The following is a 19648-nucleotide window of genomic DNA, read 5'->3' on the forward strand; positions in this document are numbered from 1 at the left end:
GATCCAGAAAAAGCTTTTGACAAAATTCAACACCCATTTATGATAAAAACTCTCCAGAAAGTGGGTGTAGAGGGAACCCACCTCAACATAATAAAGGCCATATATGACAAATCCACAGCAAACATCATTCTCAATGGTGAAAAACTGAAACCATTCCTCTAAGATCAGGAACAAGACAAGGATGTCCACTCTCACCACTATTATTCAACATAGTTTTGGAAGTCCTAGCCACGGCAATCAGAGAAGAAACGGAAATAAAAGGAATACAAATTGGAAAAGAAGAAGTAGAACTGTCACTGTTTGCACATGACATGATACTATACATAGAGAATCCTAAAGATGCCACCAGAAAACTACTAGAGCTAATCAATGAATTTGGTAAAGTTGCAGGATACAAAATTAATGCACAGAAATCTCTTGCATTCCTATACACAAAAGATGAAAAATCTGAAAGAGAAATTAAGGAAACACTCCCATTTACCACTCCAAGAAAAAGAATAATATACCTAGGAATAAACCTACCTAGGGAGACAAAAGACCTGTATGCAGAAAACTATAAGACACTGATGAAAGAAATTAAAGATGATACAAACAGATGGAGAGATATAGCAGGTTCTTGGATTGGAAGAATCAATATTGTGAAAATGACTAAACTACCCAAAGCAATCTACAGATTCACTGTAATCCCTATTAAATTACCAATGGCATTTTTTACAGAACTAGAACAAAAAATCTTAACATTTGTATGGAGACACAAAAGACCCCAAACAGACAAAGCAATCTCGAGGGAAAAACACGGAGCTGGAGGAATCAGACTCCCTGACTTCAGACTATATTACAAAGCTACAGTTATCGAGACAATATGGTACTGGCACAAAAACAGAAATATAGATCAATGGAACAGGATAGAAAGCCCAGAAATAAACCCACGCACTTGTGGTCACCTTATCTTTGATAAAGGAGGCAGGAATGTACAGTGGAGAAAGGACAGTCTCTTCAATGAGTGGTGCTGGGAAAACTGGACAGGTACATGTAAAAGTATGAGATTAGAACACTCCCTAACACCATACACAAAAATAAGCTCAAAATGGATTAAAGACCTAAATGTAAGGGCAGACACTATCAAACTCTTAGAGGAAAAAATAGGCAGAACATTCTATGACATAAATCACAGCAAGATCCTTTATGACTCACCTCCTAGAGAAATGGAAATAAAAACAAAAATAAACAAATGGGACCTAATGAAACTTCAAAGCTTTTGCACAGCAAAGGAAACCATAAACAAGACCAAAAGACAACCCTCAGAATGGGAAAAAATATTTGCAAATGAAGCAACTGACAAAGGATTAATCTCCAAAATTTACAAGCAGCTCATGCAGCTCAATAACAAAAAAACAAACAACCCAATCCAAAAATGGGCAGAAGACCTAAATAGACATTTCTCCAAAGAAGATATACAGACTGCCAACAAACACATGAAAGAATGCTCAACATGATTAATCATTAGAGAAATGCAAATCAAAACTACAGTGGAAGAATCAATATTGTGAAAATGACTAAACTACCCAAAGCAATCTACAGATTCAATGGAATCCCTATCAAATTACCAATGGCATTTTTTACAGAACTAGAAAAAAAAACTTAACATGTGTATGGAGATACAAAAGACCCTGAATAGCCATAGCAGTCTTGAGGGAAAAAAATGGAGCTGGAGGAATTGGACTCCCTGACTTCAGACTATACTACAAAGCTACAGTTATCAAGACAATATGGTACTGGCACAAAAACAGAAACATAGATCAATGGGACAGGATAGAAAGCCCAGAGATAAACCCATGCACATATGGTCAACTAATCTATGACAAAGGAGGCAAGGATATACAGTGAAGAAAAGACAGCCTCTTCAATAAGTGGTGCTGGGAAAACTGGACAGGTACATGTAAAAGAATGAATTAGAACACTCCCTAACACCATACAAAAAATAAATTAAAAATGGATTAGAGACCTAAATGTAAGACTGGACATTATAAAATTCTTAGAGGAAAACTTAAGAAGAACACTCTTTGACATAAATTACAGCAAGATCTTTTTTGATCCACCTCCTAGAGTAATGGAAATAAAAACAAAAATAAACAAATGGGACCTCATAAAACTTAAAAGCTTTTGCACAGCAAAGGAAACATAAACAAGACGATAAGACAACCCTCAGAATGGGAGAAAATATTTGCAAATGAAGCAACTGACAAAGGATTAATCTCCAAAATTTATAAGCAGCTCATGCAGGTCAATATCAAAAAAACAAACAACCCAATCAAAAAAATGGGCAGAAGACCTAAATAGACATTTCTCCAGAGAAGATATACAGACTGCCAACAAACACATGAAAGAATGCTCAACATCATTAATCATTAGAGAAATGCAAATCAAAACTACAATGAGGTATCACCTCACACCAGTCAGAATGGCCATCATCAAAAAATCTACAAACACTAAATGCTGGAGAGGGTGTGGAGAAAAGGGAACCCTGTTGCACTGTTGGTGGGAATGTAAATTGATACAGCCACTATGGAGAACAGTATGGAGGTTCCTTAAAAAACTAAAAATAGAACTACCATACGACCTAGCAATCCCACTACTGGGCATATACCCTGAGAAAACCATAATTCAAAAAGAGTCATGTACCACAATGTTCATTGCACGTCTATTTACAATAGTCAGTACATGGAAGCAACCTAAGTGTCCATTGACAGATGAATGAAGAAGATGTGGCACATACATACAATGGAATGCTAGTCAGCCATAAAAGGAAACGAAATTGAGTTATTTGTAGTGAGGTGGATGGACCTAGAATCTGTCATACAGAGCGAAGTAACTCAGAAAGAGAAAAACAAATACAGTATGCTAACACATATATATGGAATACAAAAAAAAAAAAAGGTCATGAAGAACCTAGGGGCAGGATGGGAATAAAGATGCAGACCTAGTAGAGAATGGACTTGAGGACATGGGGAGGGGGAAGTGTTACCTGGGAGAAAGTGAGAGAGTGGCATGGACATATATACACTACTAAATATAAAACCGATAGCTAGTGGGAAACAGCCACATAGCACAGGGAGATCAGCTCGGTGCTTTGTGACCACCTAGAGGGGTGGGATAGGGAGGGTGGTAGGGAGATGCGAGAGGGAAGAGATATGGGGATATATGTATATGTATAGCTGATTCACTTTGTTATAAAGCAGAAACTAACACACCATTGTAAAGCAATTATACTCCAATAAAGATGTTTAAAAAAATAAAATAATATTAAAAAAGGAAAAAAAGTTAGGTAATGAAATAATATATCAAATGATCTGCATTCTGTAAGAATGTGTGCGTATGTGTATGTCAGTCTGTGAGTGAGGGTGTGGAGGGGAGAGAGAGAGAGAAGAGAAAAGCACACCAAACATTAATATTAACAATGCTTTCTTTGGGGTGGCAGGATAGTGGAATTAGAGTGATTTTTACATTTATCCCTGAGCGTTTCTATATTTTTCAAAATTTCTAAACAAATATCCTCCCATGTATTATTTGTGTAAAAAACAAACAGGGAGCTTCCCACTGCAAACAGGATCAAGGCTAATTTCCTTTGTCTAACACCCTATCCTTATTTAACTTTTGTATCTCTTCTTTCCTGCCTTCCCTTTGCCCCCAGAACAATTTTACTCACACACCCTTTTACTGACACACTTCTTCGTCCTGGGATTGATCTCCACTTCAGGAAATCTTACAACCATGTTCAGAGCAAGGCTCCCTTCCTTTCACGAACTAGCCTTGCACAGCAGCTCTCAGACTCTAGGGCAATGACCTGGCAGTTAATCAAGCAGAACTGGTAACATCTCTACCATGGTTGACTTCAACCGTATTTGATTCTCTTTTAACTTTTTGTATGTTTTTGTTCTTCTCTTCAACTCGATTATAAGCACTCTTTGTATTTTTCATCAAGTCTAGTGCAGCAGAGTAGTTATCTGTGGTAGACAAAATAATGGTCCCCCAAAGATATCACCTGTAAGCAAGTGACCAGAACCTGTATGTGAGGTTAGATGGCAAAGGGGAATTCATACTGCAGATGGAGCTAAGGTTGCTAATCAGGTGACCTTAAAATAGGGAGAGTATCCTGGATTATCCAGCTGGGACTAATGTAAGCACAAGAGTTCTTAAGTGGAAGAGATGGATGGAAGAGGTCAGAGGAGGAGATGTGATGACGGAAGCAAGGCTGGAGTGATGTGCTCTGAGAAGGACTCAACTCTTCACTGCTGGTTTTGAAGATGGAAGAAGGAGAAGATGGAAGAAGGAGGCCACGTGCCCAGCAAGGCAGGCAGCCTCTCGAGGCTGGAAAAGGCAAGGAAATGGATTGTCCCTTAGAGCCTCCGGAAAGGAATGCTGCCCTGCTGACACCCTGGATTTCTGTCCGGTGAGATCCATATTTTTTTTTTTTTTTTTTGCGTTACGCGGGCCTCTCACTGTTGTGGCCTCTCCCGTTGCGGAGCACAGGCTCCGGACACGCAGGCTCAGCGGCCACGGCTCACAGGCCAAGCCGCTCCGCGGCATGTGGGATCCTCCCGGACCGGGGCACGAACCCGTGTCCCCTGTATCGGCAGGCAGACTCTCAACCACTGCGCAACCAGGGAAGCCCCTGAGATCCATATTTTAACCTAGATAAATTTCTGTTGGTTTAGGTCGTTCAGTTTATGGTGATTTGGTCCAGCACTGATAGAAAATTAATACAACGTTAACTATTATTTTCTTTCATTCACATTAAAATCAAGAGAGATAAAACCAAAGTTGTTGAAATAATAAATTTAAAACTATACATTCTGAGGAAGTCTACCTTAATCACCCCAAATGCCTCTCATTATTTCTTCATTTCTCCTTATGCCTATGTGTTTGATGTATTATCGCTTATCATTTGTTGCTACTTTATTTTATAATTGTGTTAATACCATTTCATGGGCATATATATTTTTCCTCTGATTCAAAAGGGCTCTTCAGAAGCACGGACCATGTATTTATTCTCTAGGTATTTGCTGCCAGTGGTAGCAGATTTTATTCTATAAATGTCTGATTACTAACATCTTACATTATGGGTTACTTAAGGCAGACCATGTCCTCAGCTTTCTGCAGCATACTTCTCAGAAATGTTTTAAAAAGTTTAATTTCAGCCTTATACATAAGCACCCTAAAGCCCGTAAAAAATCTGACCAGATTAGTCAACATTTAGAAAGTGGACTTAATACACTTTAATTCCACTGGATTTGTCCCATAAAATTTAGTGAGGTTTTATGTTTTTCTAGAATTTTATGATTGACAATTTCAAGAACGGTATATATCTTTACCCTTACAGGCTGTAAGACTGGGGAATTGAGGTAGGAAGATGTCTGGTCCAGACTGGGAGAGAAAGGAGACAGTCTGGACATCCCCAAATCTTGAAGAGACCTGGGTACAAAGAAGGCTCCAGTGTGGAGGGTGGAGTGGGCACAGGGGCTGGACCTGAAAGGGACTATTTGGACGGTAGTCTATTTCTGTGTTGAGTATCAAAATCAGCATAGACCTTCTAATAAACTAGAATTGTCAGGCTACTCTTGGAAGCCATTGCTAAAATTTCTAAGCTCTACCAGAATTAAAGAAAAGTAACCAAATAAATAAGCAGTCAGTTGGAAATGAGAGGATTTGGCATCATCGTAACCCTGGGGGAAGAAATAAAAGCTGATGTGTAAATGGGGTTTTGGGCAAGTAACCACATGGCCAGATGCCCTTCTCCCAGAGGTAGGCCCAGCCCAAGCCCTTCAAGTCAGTTTCTGTTATCTGGCCCTGAGAAGCCTTAAAAAAGGTGCTTACCCTGATTTCTCCAAACATAAAATTGGGGCAGTGGGATTTGCCATTTCTGTGTAGTCTAGGCCTGTGGTGAGGATTAATTAGTGTTTTTAAAGTGCTATGGGTTTGGTTTGGTTTATTTATTTTCTCAGGACGAAAGCCAGTACGCCAGCACCAAGTGTTAACAGCGAAGGTTTGATGTATGTTACTTGAGATGCACTGTGTGAAGTGGGGCGGATGGGAAACAAAGCTTATGGGACTGCCTTCGGCATCAAAAAGGCCACATTTCCAAACCCATTTAGTACTCCCCAAACTGAAGGAGGCAGAATAAAAGCCTTTGAAAATTAAAAAGGAGAAAAGTTATCTGTGTTTAGGCTCTGGGATTGAGGGTATGTACCAACCCAGACCAAGGAAAATTTGACGAGCTGCTACAGAAAAATATTGGCAGCTAGAGAGGACACAAAATTCTGCTAACTTTGTGACAAGCTGTAAAATGAGGTCCTATATTTGACAGAGAGAAAGAATGGAACTCAGGCAGTCAGGGTGTCAGGGCTAATAGCTGAGGACAAATGCTGTCACATGCTAGCTTCTCTGACCCAGGACAGGTGGGCGTAGGGACCAAGAACTCTGGTATGGCCCATACCTCCACTCACTAAGAAACCAGCAACCTTCTAGATATTACAATCTCATAAGAACCCTCTAAGCTAGTTTTTAGAAATAAATCTTTATGGCTTTATTCCCGATTATGGAGGTAATGCGTGCTCATTACTAAAAAATAAAACTGCAGAAATACATAACATAAAAAGTGCAGACACTGCACCTCCAATCCAGCAGGCAGGATATAGGCTGTTAGTTATTGTTTGGACATATTTACAGGTGATAGCTATAACTGTCTCCAATTTATAGGTGATGAAACAGATAACTCAAAGAACTTATCCACCGGCTCACAGGAAATAAGTCAAAGCTGGAATTCAAATTCAGGTCTTTCTGACACCTCAGAACTCTGTATGTTCCATTAGGCTACACTGCCCTATCCCCACACCCTGCTCCCTCATCCCACCACCATCCTCAAAAGTAATTACTACAAGGCACCAACCGGGTTTCCATAACTAGCTTTACAAAGAGAAGCTGCCATCATCCACAGCGTCAGGTTACATGTGAAATAGCAAGGTTAGTGCCACAAGGAGATCTGTTTTCCCAGCCTCATTTAAATGTATAATCCTCCATCAACATGCTGTTATTTGAGTGAGATGATTATACTTTTCCATCAAAACCAGTGCAGAACAGAAAGCAAAGAGACCCCTGAAGTCAGTAGATCATATCTTATATGTGAGGCCTGGACCTGGAGAGCTCCGGGTTCCAGGTCTGTTATCTCTTAGTTGTTTGTGACCTGGTGCCTCAGTTTCTCCATCTGGATTGTAAAGTGGGTGGATGAACTGACTGCCAACGTGCCTTCTAGCGGCTGGAATGACGGGCAATCTCACTGACGGCTGGTGGGCCTCATGTATCCCATCTAACTTCTAAAATTCTGCTCAACATCTCACTTCAGGCTGAAAGACAGAAAGTTGTCCTGTGTTGCGACTTCTCAAATATGCCCAGAAAGAAATGAACATGCTTTGAAAATAATGTATAAGGTTATTGTTTTTTTTTTTTTTTTTTGCGGTACGCGGGCCTCTCACTGTTGTGGCCTCTCCCGTTGCGGAGCACAGGCTCCAGACGCGCAGGCTCAGAGGCCATGGCTCACGGGCCCAGCCGCTCCACGGTATGCGGGATCCTCCCGGACCGGGGCACGAACCCGTGTCCCCTGCATCGGCAGGCGGACTCTCAACCACTGCGCCACCAGGGAAGCCCTTGCTAGAGTTATTCTAATTAAATGAGTGGATGATAACGAATTTAAATGACTAGCTTATTAGCACTCATTCTTCAGTATGTCTAAATCTCCTATACATAAGGCATCGAGAGAGCTATACTGATGAAACCTTGCCCTCCATGAATATAAATAACTACAGTGTGAAGAAGCGAGAGCTCAGTGTCTAGGATGCTCCGGAGAAGCTCAAGGGACTCTAGTTTGGAGGGATCAGGCAGGGCTTCATGGAGCAGTAGGGATGTGACCTGGGCCCCCGAGAAGGGTCAGAGTAGCAAAGGAAGATGGCGGACGGCATTGCAATGGTGCTGAGGGGTTGCTTCGGTGGAAAGACAGAGGAGTCTGCCTGTGGCTGTAGGCAGTTGGCAACCACTGACAGCCATCAAGCAGGGAAGTGAGGGGCTGTGTCTGTGTTCTCTTCCAACAAAACCTAAAGCCTACGTGATTTCCAGTACGTACAACTATACCTAGCACGTCGTGGGCAGGCAGTATCTCCTGAATGAATCATCTCAGAAATGGCAACCTAATGTCAGGGAATGGATTTGAATTTGCTCTTAAGAGGAAACACGGAGCAGCGCCAAGCATGCAAACCCGGACGACTCTTGGATCTCGAGTATGGACCTGGCAATTTCAGCCCAGAAAATGCACGCGTGAGAGAGGGGAGGGAGCGAAGACTGTTCTTTCACCCTGTAATCACGAGCAGAAATAACATCCCATTATAACCTTTATAGAGAAGAGGCCCTTTCAATGAAAGAGTAACAATGCTGTACAGAATCACTTTGAAGACTTGGCCTTTGGTGTGGAAAATGCTAACATCTGTCAGGGCCCTTCATCTCTAATCAAGCTTCTGCCAGCAGAGTCTACGTGCTTTCTATGTGTGCACGTGTGTAGGCTTATCTACGTACACGTTACATAATTGGACAGACGTGAGAATTCTGACGATTCACAGAATGCCACGTCTGACTTCCAAGGTGAGTTGTGCTCACAGGTGGAGGTGGTAGCATCTTTACCTCAGAACAGCCCAGGTCAAGCCTGGGGACTGTAGGATGAGTATATATATTTTCTCTAAGGCAAACTAATGCCTTTGAAATCATTTCTCCTCCTGGTTTGAGGTAGGCTGACTAGAACCGAGGGGAGCCACAGAGCTTGGAGCTGGAGTGCTTCAGAACCAGGGTGAGTGGAATTCACACCTGTAGGACCTCAGAGCCTAATCTGGGATCACAGCTGCTCCCCACCATGTTGGATGTTTTCAGCCTTTCCCATTACATCAGCTTAAACGGTACCGTCCCCTTTCCTCAGGCTCCTGCCCAGGTTTCCTCCATAGCCCACTCTGTACTGCTGAAGAAAGACACTGAGTCAGGTCAGCCTGCTAGAAAGAAACACTTTAAAGAAATGCGGGGGGCAGGGGGGTGTCCACAGGGGGAGAATAAATCTTAGGATCTTAGAAAGGAAGGAGGGAAGATACTATGTGAGAACATGTCCATGCAAGGTCACCTGAGAACAAAGCCTCTGAAGATGAATAAAAAGTTTCCTCAAAGCACACAGGAAAGCAATTACAGCCCACATGTGTGACACTGGCCATGGGAGCCGGTGGCAGGGGAGATAAAAGTAGAGCCAGATTTGGGGGCACTGAGAGAGCCCGTGACCAATGCAACAATGAAAGGGAGCCTTCCAGGAAGGCAGGGATGGGAACAGAGCACAAAGAACGGGAAGAAGAAGCAGCGCCCTCAACTCAGAGGGGAAGTCAGGCTGAGCAGAGACTGGGGCAGGGGCTTTGTCAATATGTATTTGTCCATCAAGGAGGTCTCGGGGAAAGGAATGAGGAGGGCAGGGAAAATGCCACATCATCTGATATTTTCAATTAGGGGAAGGGTGAGGGTGGGCATTTATATGCTGAATAAATCGTTTCAAATATCTGTATGTGATATGTTAATTAAAATAAAAAGTAGCTTGTGAGTGTTCTGTTTTTTTTTTTTAGGCACAAAAGGTAGGACGGGAGCTCAGGGTTTAAGAGGAGAGTGTGAATTGCCATCTGGAGGCACTTTTAGGTTCAAGTCTAAGAGACAATAAAACAGAGACTTTAACCTGTTGATCTGTTCATCATTAAATATTTATTGAGGACTTCTATGATGGTAGGCCTCGTGCTATGCACTGGAAATGCAGCAGTAAATGAAAACGGTACAGATCCTGTCTTCATGGAGTTTCTATGCTTTTTTTGGATTTTACATTTTACTGTTAATATTTAAAATTGTGGTAAAATATACATAACATGAAATTTACCGTCTTAACCACCATAGTTCAGTGGCATTAAGTGCATTCACATTGTTGTGCTACTGTCACCACCATCCATCTCCAGAACTCTTTTCACCTTGTGAAACTGAAACTCTATACCCACTAAAAAGCGGCAACTCCCATTCCCCTCTCCACCTAATCCCTAGAAACCACCATGTTACTTTTTGTCTCTGAATTTGACTATTCTCCGTACCTCCTGTAAGTGGAATCATACAGTACTTGTCTTTTTGTGATTGGCTTATTTCATTTACCATACTGTACGAAAGTTTTAACCATGTTGCAGCATATGTTAGAATTTCCTTTCTTTTGAAGGCTGAATAATAATATTCCATTGTATGTATGTCGCACATTTTGTTTATCCAGTCCTCTGTCAATGGACATTTGGGTGGCTTCCACCTTTCGGCTATTGTGAATAGCGCTGTTCAAGTCCCTGGTTTCAGTTCTTTGGGGGTATATATCCAGGTATGGAATTGCTGGATCATACGGTAGTCCTGTTTTTAATTTTTTGAGGAATTGCTATACTGTTTCCATAGCAGCTATACCATTTTACATTCCCACTAGCAATGCACAAGGGTTCCAGTTTCTCCACATCTCCATCAATAGTCGTTATTTTCCTTCCTCCATTCCTTCCTTTCTGTCTGTAGCCATTCCAATGGGTAGGATCTATGGTTCTTCAAGACATCTTTATGCTTTATTGTAGAATCTCCTGGTCTACGGGAGATTCTATGACTTCTGGGGTGTGTTTGTGTATGTGTGCGTGTGTGTACACTAGTCTTTTTTGGAAATATTTTTACTATTAGTACCCAAGTCACAACCTACCAAGAGTATGTGGCCATGAAAAAACCCTAACTCCACAAGTAGGAAGGGGCTCTGCGGGTGCCCTCTACTCTTAGAATAAGAGGGAGGTGGTATAGATGTTAAAACCCAAGAGGCCAGATTTTGAGGGATCTGGTCCTACTTGGAAGGGAGGGCTTCCCTGGGAAAAGTCTAACATCGATTCCTCTAATTCATGACAGGAGGAGACATTGGTCCACCACTGCCGACAAGACCAGATAAAGGAGACAGTGCAGGTGAAAAACTGGAATGATGCAGTGATGTTTTAGAATGGGGATCAGAAAGGTGGGCAGGATGTAGTAACAGCAAAATCGTATAATATTCACATTACTCTAGTGCTTATAATGTTTCTAACATTATCACGTGTATTCATCTATTTACAGCCATGTCTTTGGCTACACCACTGCTTATTAACACGTGCAACTTTTCCAGCAGGGTGAAAAAGGAGAAAGTGAGGAAGCAGCTTGCTCCCTTGAGGTCCTGTGTATACAGAGACCCATAGAATGCTGAAGCTAGAAGGGACCTTAGAGGTCACTTAATTCAGTCTTCACCTCACAGATGAGGAAGTGACGAAGTGGCTTTGGGGAAGGTGGAGGTGGAATATTACTCTCTTCTCCCATAAGTAAGTACACATCATCTGGGAAGTGCTGGAGTTAGAAACCAAAGAACTGTTTCTGTGATAACACAGACTCAATTGTCAATCCTTCATTGATACCCTAGATTGGCTGCTTTCTGATTTTATTCCACAACAGCCTCTAGAATATGTTTTATAGTCATAAAACATATTCTGTGAATATAACATGCAGACTTGGCTGTCCTATAAATACATATTTTCTTGTAGCTGGATTTAATTTTTCCCCCACAAACTAACTGCCCAGAAAAGGAACTGGGCTTGTATCACCATCCTCTGGAGTGCAGGACCCCAAAGATAACTCCCCTTTTTCCTAATTCTGCCACACAGTGGTGTGAAATGTATATAAAAACAGGGCAGAAAAGCCCCCCCCCCCGGTATTGCCCACGTATAAGAGGAGGCGGCACCTTGCCACCCACAGGTACACACAGTAGGGGACACCCTGTTTTTGTGAACCAACAGTGAATGTGGCTCTTTGTCAATGGCAGGGCCTGACAACGTCCCTCATTACATTCAGGGTTAGAGCAAGAGTCCCCAGGCTGGCAGGAAAGGCCAAAAGGAAGGCCTGGAGTGGACTCCTAGGAGGGGGGAAGGAGCAGCAGGCAGCCAGAAAGTGTCTCTGAATTTGCGACAGCAGCAAAGGGTCTCAGTAAGTCCAGCAATTAACATATGGGAAACTAAGTGGAAGAAAAGTGAAGGGACTCGCTCAAGACCTTACAATCTATGAGGGGCAAGGCTAAGACAGTTCTCTCTTCTGATTTCCATGCCCCAATTCTTACACTGGTGAAACTTTCTGCCTGTGCTATTACTTTGCTAGAGGCACTTGAGGGGACGCAAAAATCACAGCAGGTTATGCTAAGAAGCCCGCGGCAAGCGGCACTATGGTCACTATGGGCATATAGTTCTCAAGCTCCCATTTCTGATGCCATGACAAAACGCAGCTTAGTGAGTGAAGGGGGCTTAAGGCTTTTCACTTGTAGATGGAACTTAGTGGATGAGGACAGCTTAAAACCACTGTAATGTGGGCAAGCATATTCAGCACATCCCTGGAGGTTATGCAGGGCTTTGCAGTGCATTAAATTACTCAGAAGCTGTAAAAACCGTTCCTGCCTCCCTTCTGGCCACCCTGAGGGATTCTGATATGACTGGCTCCTGGTTAGCAATCACTTCTGCAGTGAGCCGGTTACAGACTGGAATGTATCATATCCCTAGGTGTGCTGGGGCAGAGAAAAGTTTAAACGATTGACGTAGCTCCACAGTAACTAATCATAGGTCTGTGATCCTCTCACACAGCTGATCAAATCATTTCCAAGCATTTTCTAGAAAATTCTTCTAGACCAATAGACATGCAATGCAAATTACACATGTGATTTTAAATTTTCTATTAAGCACATTAAAAAAGGAAAAGGAAACAGATGAAATTGGGATCAATATATTTAAACTCAATATATCCAAAGTATCGCCACTTCAACAAGTAATAAATGTATATATGTTTTATATTTTTCATACTCAGTCTTCAAAATCGGATATGCGCATAATCACAGCACATCTTGATCCACAATTAGCCATATTTCAAGGCTAAGTAGTCACACAGGGCTCGTGGCTACCATATCGGACATATTACTACCTTTGCCTCTCTCACTGATGTCTGTTTACTCCAATAAAAATAGAAATTTCTCCATCCTGTAGCCATTCCTACCTATCTCAGGGCACTTCCCTTTCCAGGTCTAGTGATTCTAGGTGGTCTTTATTCCATTTCAAATCTCCTCCAACTGTCCATTCAGTCATTAAGTAATCATCACTGAGTACCTACCAAGTGCTGGGTGTTTGTGTTAACTTATGAGGATGTAAAGATAAATATGACATAGACCCTGATATCCGGAGCTCTTGGCTTAGTGGGAAATGCAGGCACATACAGGAGAATTTGGTGAACACTATACAGAGATACATACGAAGGGGTGCACAGAGGAAGGAGTACTGCTTCTTCCAGGGATTCTGGAAAGCATTCACAGAGGTGGGACATTTGCGCTGAGTTTTAAGGGATGACGAAAAATTGTGGAGAGGCAGGGAACAGTGTTTCAGGCATAGGGAAAAGTATGTTCAAGACCTAAGTATGACGATCTGCATGCTCGGAAATGGCAAGTGGCTAGTAGGGCAAGAAGACGGCAAGGAGGGCCTGGAGTGAGGCTGGCGAGGTGAGCTAGACCTCAGATGCCCGAAGACACACTCAGAATTACTGGGGGTCATTCTCCAGAAGGGGGAATCTTAAGGCAGGTTGTAACACAGATTGGAGAGGATAAAAGAGTAAGGAGAGCCTGAATGATGGGGTAGCAGTATGTCTAAAAGGAGGAGATGTGAGCACTCAAGTGAATGAAGGGAGTATAAGAGCACTGTTTTCTGCAGACAGTCTCTCGATGAGGCCTTATGATGGAACCTGGGCAAAGGGGCTAATAGTTAAGGTTTTACAGGCCCAAACTCATGACGTAGGGGCATCAGGGCCACTAGCATCGTATTTATATAGGACTATTACAACCTGTGGGGATGTGAAAGCGCCACATGGCCTCTTTCCCTGCAGGAACTAATAGGGTTCCCTATGGGTTAATTTAGGCAGTAGGCAGAATCAAGCTAAATTGCAGCCTTGCCAGGGAAATCATGGGTTTATGAGACCCAGCAGGTCTGGGCAGCACCTGACCAGCCTGATCAGATGATGTGGTGGCTTATTTGACTTTGAGTTTTCTAGATGGAGGCTCTGACACTCTCAGGTAAGAACAGGACAACAACAGCATGACATTCACAGTTAGAAGGAGGCTCAGAGATCCCATGGGTTCTCCTTTTATAGATGGGAAAACTGAGTCATGGAGAGGGAAATGGCTTATAAGGTCATATAAGCCATTCAGCAGCACTCACCCTTTGTGGCACCAAAGCCACAGTGAGACTGGTACAACAGGTGCCATGGAGAACTGTTTACCTTCATAGCAAACTCAAGTGGAGAAAGAGAATTAGGCTAGAGAGACACTAGGTAATAAAACTGCCTTTGTGAGCCAACAGTATTTAAATTAGTAGCAGTAAACAAGGTACTCACATGGTGAAACGTCTACAAAGTTTGGATCGATATTGTGCAGCAGCTCCACTCTGGGGGACGGGCTTCCTTCACTAGAAAAGAAGTTTTTAGAAAATGTTAATTTCCTCTCTCAAATGGGTATCAATGATTTTAATACTTCCTTTCCTCATATTTACAGGAAATAACAAACCTGCCGGTTAACAACTTGGTCATGAATTCAGAGGCCTCCAAAATGTGTGGTTGTGCATCTTCCAGTAGTCATCACTTGTCTATATTGTCACAATGACTGAATGTTTACATAACAACTTTAAGGTCAAGCACGTGACAATTAAAAAATGAGTCCTGTGACCCTTTGCAATAAATAATCTGGCTGTACTTAAACATGACCATTCGTTACAGCAGTGAAATGAGAACTCAAGTCATCCAGTGTAGACGTCATGCTGAACACTCACAGGGAAATGAAGAAAGAGCATCTGCCGAGATGGCAGCGCCCATATCACAGATGCAACATGCCCTTTAAATATTAGCCTGCGTGAGAAAAACGAATGTCTTCCATGTCTAAATTTACAACGTGGAACTTGTATGTAATACAACTACATGTGAAATAGTTATACTTCTTTAAGATTTTTAAAAATTGTATGTGCAAATACAATCACAACCTACATTACTGTTGAAAAGAACTTGGAGATCAGTTAGTCCAATGCCCTCATGTTACAAATGAGAAAGGCCCATAGTAAGTTACTGGCCAAACAATGGGTAGTGGGTGTTTTTTAAAAATTGGGAGCATAAACACCACGAGATGTATGCCAGGTGTGCATGAGGCACCCATGTCATTTGCTAGTATAGACTCAGCCTTATGGAAGAAGTTGTTAGATATAATTTCAGTCGTTGGACTACTTGATAATCCAATAAAAGGTTGCAAAGTACCATTAACACCATAGGATTTGTCCACATAGGAATAACCAATAAGGCCCCTGAAAATAAGAGGACATGTTTTCAGGTGGTTCAATGTCCACACCCCAAATGCACAGCTAGTTGTCTACAGCAGTGGCTTGGGATTTCAAGGACCCATAAATTTTCAAAAAATCTGGATTGTGATTGGCAGTGTTGTATTTGCCAAGTAAGGAAATGTTAAAAACAAAATTCATGAATTAAAAACAAAACCAAAAAACTTTCAACTACCATTACCATAAAATAAAGGTAATTTTAATAGCAACAAAAGGTAGAATGAATACAATCTCAGAATAAGTGACAGTCCTTTAAAGTGAATATGTTTAACTTTAGAATTCTAAAAGATTTCCTTTTTCCTCTCTATTCCATAAAACCCACTAACTAGACAGTGAGAGGGAAATATGCAGAGATGCCTCTAGGCCTGGGGGCAGCACTATGCGGGTGGGGGGGCAATATTTCCCTGGATTCCTCATTTTCTTCCTGAGGCATTTAACTAACTACCTGTATACCATGAGACTGTCAACCAGTCCAAAATGACAGGAACTAGGGTTTGATCCTGGAAGCCCTGAATGCAAGTAGGGATGATGAGCAAAGAAAATGGTGAATGTGAGAAAATCTTAACAGAATGATGATGATGGTGTCTAATTTGTGGGGTTAAAAACAAGCAAACAGAGCTAAAATCTGGATGATAAAAATAGCAAGTAAGTCAGGAGGGGAAATCAGAATGAAAGCATTTTAAAGTCTTTGTATTGTTTGGAAGGGGGTAAGGCTGTTCATTAAATTTAGATTTAGCTAAGTAAAATTTGCATGTTAAAATTTTAAGGTAACTTAAAAACAAAGATAGGACTTTTCTGGACCATGGAAGAACAAAACAAAATTCATTCAATCCAAAAAAAGGCAAGAAAGAAGGAGGAACCCCAAAATTTCTCATCTTTAAAAGCAGAGCTCACTGGAATACCCCCAAAGTATTAGGCATGGTTAAATAAAACATATTTTTCTAATAACTTTTAAAGAAAGTTTATCTGTATATTATTCATTTATTTCATTTTTTCATTATTCAGAAGAGCCACAGATATTGCAAAATAAGGGAACTTAATAAGATGAGATGAATTTTGAACACTAAAGCGTTGTGAGTAATCCCAGTGATGAATTATTTGCTGGGAAAAATCATCACAGGCAGAATCATCATGATACAAATCATGATGAAAAAAACAAAAGCCAACCAACCTTCCTAAGTATGCTGTGATGCTACTTTTTAAAATGTACGAATCAGAATATTTTGACGAGGATGTGGTTGGAGATATATGCCAAGGAAATATAATAGAAGACAAGTGATTAAAACAATAACCAAACACCCTAGGGACTCCAAGTTATTAAATAAATCAAGAAAACCAAATGTACATTTAAGGGAACTGAATAAAGTATCATAAATCTTGGGTTACTCCCCATCAAAATGTTAAAAGTTATTAAAATCCCTAGACAAGGTCATGTACCAATTCCCTGGAACTAGTCCTTTGGAAAGTGATGGATTTTAGAAATATTTCCAGGTGAATTTTTTTTAAAAGAGGCATACATACATGGGAAGGGAAGATGGTAATAATGGAAATATGGAAAAATATACACCAACCTGTTAGCTGGGATAGGGGGATGGGTGGGGTGAACTACAAAGACTTTTATTTTCTACAGTGCTTTTTACAACTAGCATGCATTATTACTGTAATCAGGAAAATTTTAAGCTTTTTTAAAGTATAGAACTTGTGAAAACTTCTATGCTTCCATAAAGACATTAAAAAGTATAACAAAGAGAAAACTCAGATATTTTACAGAGTTTGGAGTTTAAAGATAGGAAAACTATCCAGAACTACAAGGTAGCTCTGCAGTATTTAAATGCATTAGTTGATTTTTGGAATTTAATTGCATGCTACCCACGTATGTGCTATCTCATACCGATAATAACTGATCACGTAATTTCCCTCTCAGGAGTGTAGAAATTTCCCTGTATGTTTAAGATCAGGCTTGCCTTGAGCAAAAACAGTAATGGTTTTAGGGTCACTGAGTTCTCATGTCTCACCACTTAAGTCACTTCTTTTCATTTTGGTAAAGGGTTCAGAGCCTCAGTGCCTGAGACGGAGGGAATAAGAGGAAAGAGAGGGAGATGTTAGGGAGAAAGGAGGGAGGGAGAAAAGGGAGATGAGGAGGAAGAAGAAGAGGGAGAAGGAAAGAAGGGAGAAGAGACTGTGGGTTTCCTTTAATAGTTACGCACCAAGTTAGCAGAGACTCACTAAAGCACTTAAACGCGCACACACACTACACATATCAACTCCACGTGGCAAATTTCAGTGGAGACAAGGGCATAGTATAGTGATGCTGGAACAGAGAAGTGGACCCAAGTCACCTGGAGAAGAACATGTGCAGAATAAGGCTGGTGGGAGGGATGGGGAGGGTGCGGGATGAAATGAGAGACCGCAAAGACCCGCTCTGCAAAGCTTCATAACTTTGCCTAGGGAATACTTTAGAGTATTTAAAGTGATTCTGCAAAGACCAGTTACGGGTAGAGAGGCACTGGTCATTACAAGGTGAGGCCCATTGTTGGTGAGGGGAATCCTTCAGGCCCAAATGACACACCCAGGAAGAACACCCCCGACTCAGCTCAGCTTCCACCATCTGTAGGAATTCAATATCCCCAGAATTGAGAAACTGGACACCGATACTGGGACACTGGTACCCTGGTTATTGGGAAGGAATATCTACCACTGGATTAATAAACACTCTTTTTTTATATATATATTAAAAGAAAGGTAAGTTCAGTAAGTAGCCACATATTTTCCAGTGCAGTTTAAAAACAGTCTTCCCTTAAGAACTCACAGGGGCTTCCCTGGTGGCACAGTGGTTGAGAATCCGCCTGTCAATGCAGGGGACACGGGTTCGAGCCCTGGTCCGGGAAGATCCCACATGAAGCGAAGCAACTAAGCCTGTGCGCCACAACTACTGAGCCTGCGTGCTCAACTACTGAGCACATGTGCTGCAACTACTGAAGCCTGCCTGCCCGTGCTCCACAAGAGAAGCCACCGCAATGAGAAGTCTGTGTACCGCAACAAAGATTAGCTCCCGCTCGCCACAGCTAGAGAAAGCCCGTGTGCAGCAATGAAGACCCTACACAGCCATAAATAAACAAACAAACAAATGAATAAAATGTCCTTAAAAAAAAAAAGAACTCACAAACCATTGGCTACTTAAATTTGAGTAGTCTCTAATAATCATATAAAAGATCACACTTCTGTACCTGGAGGGGAAAATGCTTGATCATTTTTTTTCTTTTCTTGTATCTTTTTAGGGCAAACCTTCCCTACTGTTGCTGTACTCCCGTTCCTTCCCCACACCTCTGCAAATTTTTGTCATCAATAATTTCCACTTGCTTATGCATGTTCCTCTACCTTTATGTCAAAAACTAAATAAATAAATTTTATTTTATTTTATTTTTTTGCGGTACGCGGGCCTCTCACTGTTGTGGCCTCTCCCGTTGCGGAGCACAGGCTCCGGATGCGCAGGCTCAGCGGCTATGGCTCACGGGCCCAGCTGCTCTGCAGCATGTGGGATCTTCCTGGACCGGGGCACGAACCTGTGTCCCCTGCATTGGCAGGTGGACTCTCAACCACTGCGCCACCAGGGAAGCCCATAAATTTTATTTTTAACTATCTTTTCTTCTTTTCACCATTAAACGTCCCCCAAACAGTATGTTTACATCAGTTATCCTCTCTTTGTCTCACATTAGAATCACCTGAGGAACTTCTAAAATACAGATGCTGTACCTCACACCAGAAGCATCACTGGGGGTGGAACCCAGGCGTCAATATTTTTTTTGAACTCCCAGATGATTTCAACATTCAGCCAAGATGGAGAACCACTGACCTGGAGCAGTGCTTCTCAAAATATAGATCACCTGGGGATCTCATTAAACTGTGGATTCTGATTTACAGAGCCCAGAGGGTGAGGGAGGCCCAGGAATCTACATTTTTAACAGGTTCCCAAGTGATACTGATGTTGCTGGTCTGAAGACCACACTTTGAGTAGCAAGATGGGGAAATCTAGAGTCTTCTTACCTCAGATCTGAACTCTTCTGGAGTTTCCTAAATCAGAAACTCATTTAGATTAGAGCTAATTTTAG

At 41.7% G+C, this 19648-nt stretch overlaps 1 protein-coding gene across 1 annotated transcript in view; it reads right to left on the bottom strand.

Moving 5' to 3' along the window:
* ARSB (arylsulfatase B) overlaps positions 1-19648 on the bottom strand; it is a 175612-nt gene that overhangs the window by 56927 nt on the left and 99037 nt on the right. Inside the window, exon 6 of the mRNA XM_029217193.1 lies at positions 14554-14624. Coding sequence (XP_029073026.1) covers positions 14554-14624 — 71 coding nt within the window. The remainder of the gene's footprint in view (positions 1-14553; positions 14625-19648) is intronic.

The sequence above is a fragment of the Monodon monoceros genome, unplaced genomic scaffold (genome assembly GCF_005190385.1).
Source record: "Monodon monoceros isolate NGI ecotype Baffin Bay Population unplaced genomic scaffold, NGI_Narwhal_1 Super_Scaffold_12, whole genome shotgun sequence".
In the NCBI taxonomy this organism is placed as follows: domain Eukaryota; kingdom Metazoa; phylum Chordata; class Mammalia; order Artiodactyla; family Monodontidae; genus Monodon; species Monodon monoceros.